At 42.8% G+C, this 3,395-nt stretch overlaps 1 protein-coding gene across 1 annotated transcript; it reads right to left on the reverse strand.

Annotated features, from left to right (window-relative positions):
• Positions 1–2,317, reverse strand: K441DRAFT_77118 (uncharacterized protein). Its single transcript, XM_067654443.1, has one exon. The coding sequence runs from the start codon at positions 1,817–1,819 to the stop codon at positions 284–286; it is 1,536 nt and encodes a 511-aa protein (XP_067504747.1). The 5' UTR covers positions 1,820–2,317; the 3' UTR covers positions 1–283.
• Between the last annotated feature and the right edge of the window lie 1,078 nt (positions 2,318–3,395).

Below are 3,395 nucleotides of genomic sequence, written 5' to 3' on the forward strand. Positions count from 1 at the left end.
CGCACGGGCCTCCTCGGCTGCAAAATCGTGTTCCCATATAAATTTGTCAGCGGCGATCATCCGCTAGCCTCCACAGCGTCCTCTGGCTTGCCTCCAGCACCTTCTCAAACAGCTCTGCGGCTTCCTGCCCTGCCATGTTATCTAACGAGGACAATAGATGGCCAAGCACATGTTAAGGATGATGGAAATCAGGGCCGGAGGTGGGACGGTGGTAGATCACAAACGTCGGTTGTTATCAATGAATTGTTTTGTTAATTCTTCAATACCTACTGTTGGTTATACCTCAAATGATGTACATATAATTTGTCCATGGGTCCGTCCAAAGACGATACGTTTCCATTGTAGTAGGTTGCAAAACATACTGTGGATTCCGAGCCGCCCATATTTCGAATAATCTCAGCCCTTCGATGTTGGCCCGAATCACTTGAATCTGGAAATACACAGTGAAAAGCATGATTGAGCTGAGTAGGATGGACAAAAGCGTCCGGCCGCTGCGGAACCAGAAGTCTAATTCCGCGCAGAATACCTTGCACCATTTGGGAATATATCGACTCAGTGGGGACTGCACCAACACCCACATACCAGCGTGCAGAGCAAGCATGAAGCAGGGAAGAAAATAGAAGGCCAAAACCACGTCCGCCTCCTTGGTATCAGCCCAATAGACCTTGGTCGAGTGGTGATACCTTGAGGCGACTGAATAAGCAAAAAGAGCTTTCAATGACCGCAGATTCTGCCAGCCGTATCCTAGATTTGAGGTAGTATTGCCTCCCATAGCGATGAACATGTAAAAGGTCATGTGAAGAAGATAGGCGAGTTCTATATCCCACTGCAGGTTGGACGGATAGAAGCGATGTAGCCATTGTGATAAGGAAGCATTGAAGATTCGGAATGCCGAATATGCTGCCCAAAGTTGCGAGCTTAGTGATTTCGACTGAGAAGCCAGATAAAACACCATTCGACGAAAGAAAAGAGGGTTAGCGAATCGTGAGTCTGGTGTCTGTCGTCGCGAAATCGAGAAACTTAACGGTAGAAGTTGTGTTGGAGGGTCAATGGCAAGTGTTTCGCTCTCAACGACTATCAGAGGCTCTAGGCCAGCCGCAGGAGTCGCAGAGGCTGCGTATGAATTGCTGACCTGATGGCTTCTTTGAATTTGCGTAGATGAGGCCAGTGATGTGGATGATGACTGATCATCCAGGATTTCCCAATTCGTATTGATAGTGAGTATGCCAGCACTGATGAAAACCACGAGAGTACCTCCAATTACGACTTCTAGGTTGCGGTTGTCAAGAGCCCAGAGACGATAATAGCCCTGATAAATATACGCTCTACGCAGCCACAATACCATTGTGCCGCAGAACTGAACCAAGAGCACGAGGAGGACGAGAATCCTCCCGCACCACAAAATATTATAGCGAGATCGCGACGAGCGCAGACGCGAAGGAGGGTATTGTGAAATTGCCTCGGTCCTATTGCCATCCTGAGCAGCTGTGCCATGGACACCTAAGCAGATACAGACGTAGTATCGCCAATTCTTGTTAACTGCCCTCTGGGAGAAAGCTACAGTCGCGGCGAATCCAACGTGTCGAAGGAGTTGTGCGATAGCGAGCGTTGGAAACAAGATGGATCCAGTCGCATACAGCAGAAGTATTACAGATCTCTTTCTTGTCAAATTCCTCAAACTCATGAGGTGTCCAAAGGCCACCGTAGCGGTTACTTGGATAGCGATAGATCTTATCAACGTCTCTCGGGTACCTCTAGTCGATAGAGGATCGCCATACCAGTTGTCCTTGGACAAGTAGCCAGAGTATCTGGCAGCCATGGAAGCTTCGTGGCGGACCTCAATACTATATAGTGCAGAGTCCACACGCAGGAGAATAGCTGGAATTCCAGCCAAAAGAGCTGCTCTCACTGCGGTGAGATAGTTGATCGGTGTCAGCCAAGGTCTCGTGGAAAGCCTCAACCGGCCTGCTACGTGCGAGGCTGTGGGTGACGTGGTCGGCGGAACGCGATTCGTACTATCGCGTGCAGAGATAAAGAGAAAACGTCAGGTTGCACCAAGAGCTTTGTTTTAAGCTAATTCAGCTCCCAATTCTAAAAGTCGTTGATGGCTCCCAAGCAGCCATCCTTGGCGCTTTAATGAAGGTTTTACGTGCGCACTCTCTTCCTCAACACCATCCCTCAAAATTAACATCATGGCCTTTACCACCCTAGATAAGACCTTAGATTAGGCTCAGCCCGTCAATTCTCGATTATCCACCGCTCGTACCGACCCGACAGCACCTACCGAGCTCTAGTGGGCGTCAGATCAGTATGCACGCCAACGCCGACACGCAGAGCCAATTCGATCCCGATGCCTACGAAGGAATTGACTGGATGCGCTTCCCCACTAACCGATTATTATTCTAAAGGCTACGTTAAAAGTGCTGCTTTAGAACATTTACCGGTTTCTACTAATACTCTAAAGAATTAATAAGCTAGTAGTATTATACTGCCTAATGCCTTTTATAACAAAGCCTTGTAGGAAATACTATAGTAGACTTATTAATAGGCTAAATATATAAGTAAATAAGAAGTTAATAACGTAAATATAACTAGTAGAGGAAGTTGCCTAATAGATTAACTTTAATTATATTTTAAGATTTACTATAAAGAAGAGTGTAAGGGCGTGGAGAGACTTTAGGGAAGAGTTAAAGGAATGATATAAATTCTATCTAAGTCTAAGGGTATATAGCTCTCGCTAAGAACAAGACGTTGCGTAAAGAAGAGAAAGGAATAATAAGAGAATTATATAATTAAATAGTTAGGGGCTTAGTGGTTAATGCGTGCGCATATATACACGCGGTCTTTAATAGACTTTAGTAAAATTTAATTAATTTAGTAGAATTTGGTTAAAGCGTTAGAATTTATCTATTAAGTATTTTACTAAGATATTTCTACTGTAACTAGGCTAGTCTAATTATAGTACTCCCCCTTTTAGCTAAAGGTCTAAATAATTTAATTTTAGTTAAGACTTATAACTTATTATATATCGTGTTTTTATATTAGGTAGCGGTATAGGGTTTTACCAATTTTATTATTAAATAGGCCAATTAGGATTTTCTATCCCCGGGATAAAAAATTACCACCAGCTTAGTTAAGGTAGTAAGTAGAACTAATATCTTTATAGTAGGTCTTAGTAAGGTAAATCTAACTAATTAGATAACTTTAACCGGCGGTTAAAGTTCCTTAATATCTTATATATTACGTAATTATATTATAAATGTTATAATATATTTTAAGTTCTTTTTAATTTTAAGCTTTCTGCTATTATGTTTTATATATTTATATTAAATGGCAATTATTTACTTTTATATTATATTTATCTAGCTAAAGTAGGCTGTAAAGGATAGTCCTTA

Source organism: Cenococcum geophilum, assembly GCF_001692895.1.
Source record: "Cenococcum geophilum 1.58 unplaced genomic scaffold K441scaffold_17, whole genome shotgun sequence".
NCBI classification, from domain to species: Eukaryota; Fungi; Ascomycota; class Dothideomycetes; order Gloniales; family Gloniaceae; genus Cenococcum; species Cenococcum geophilum.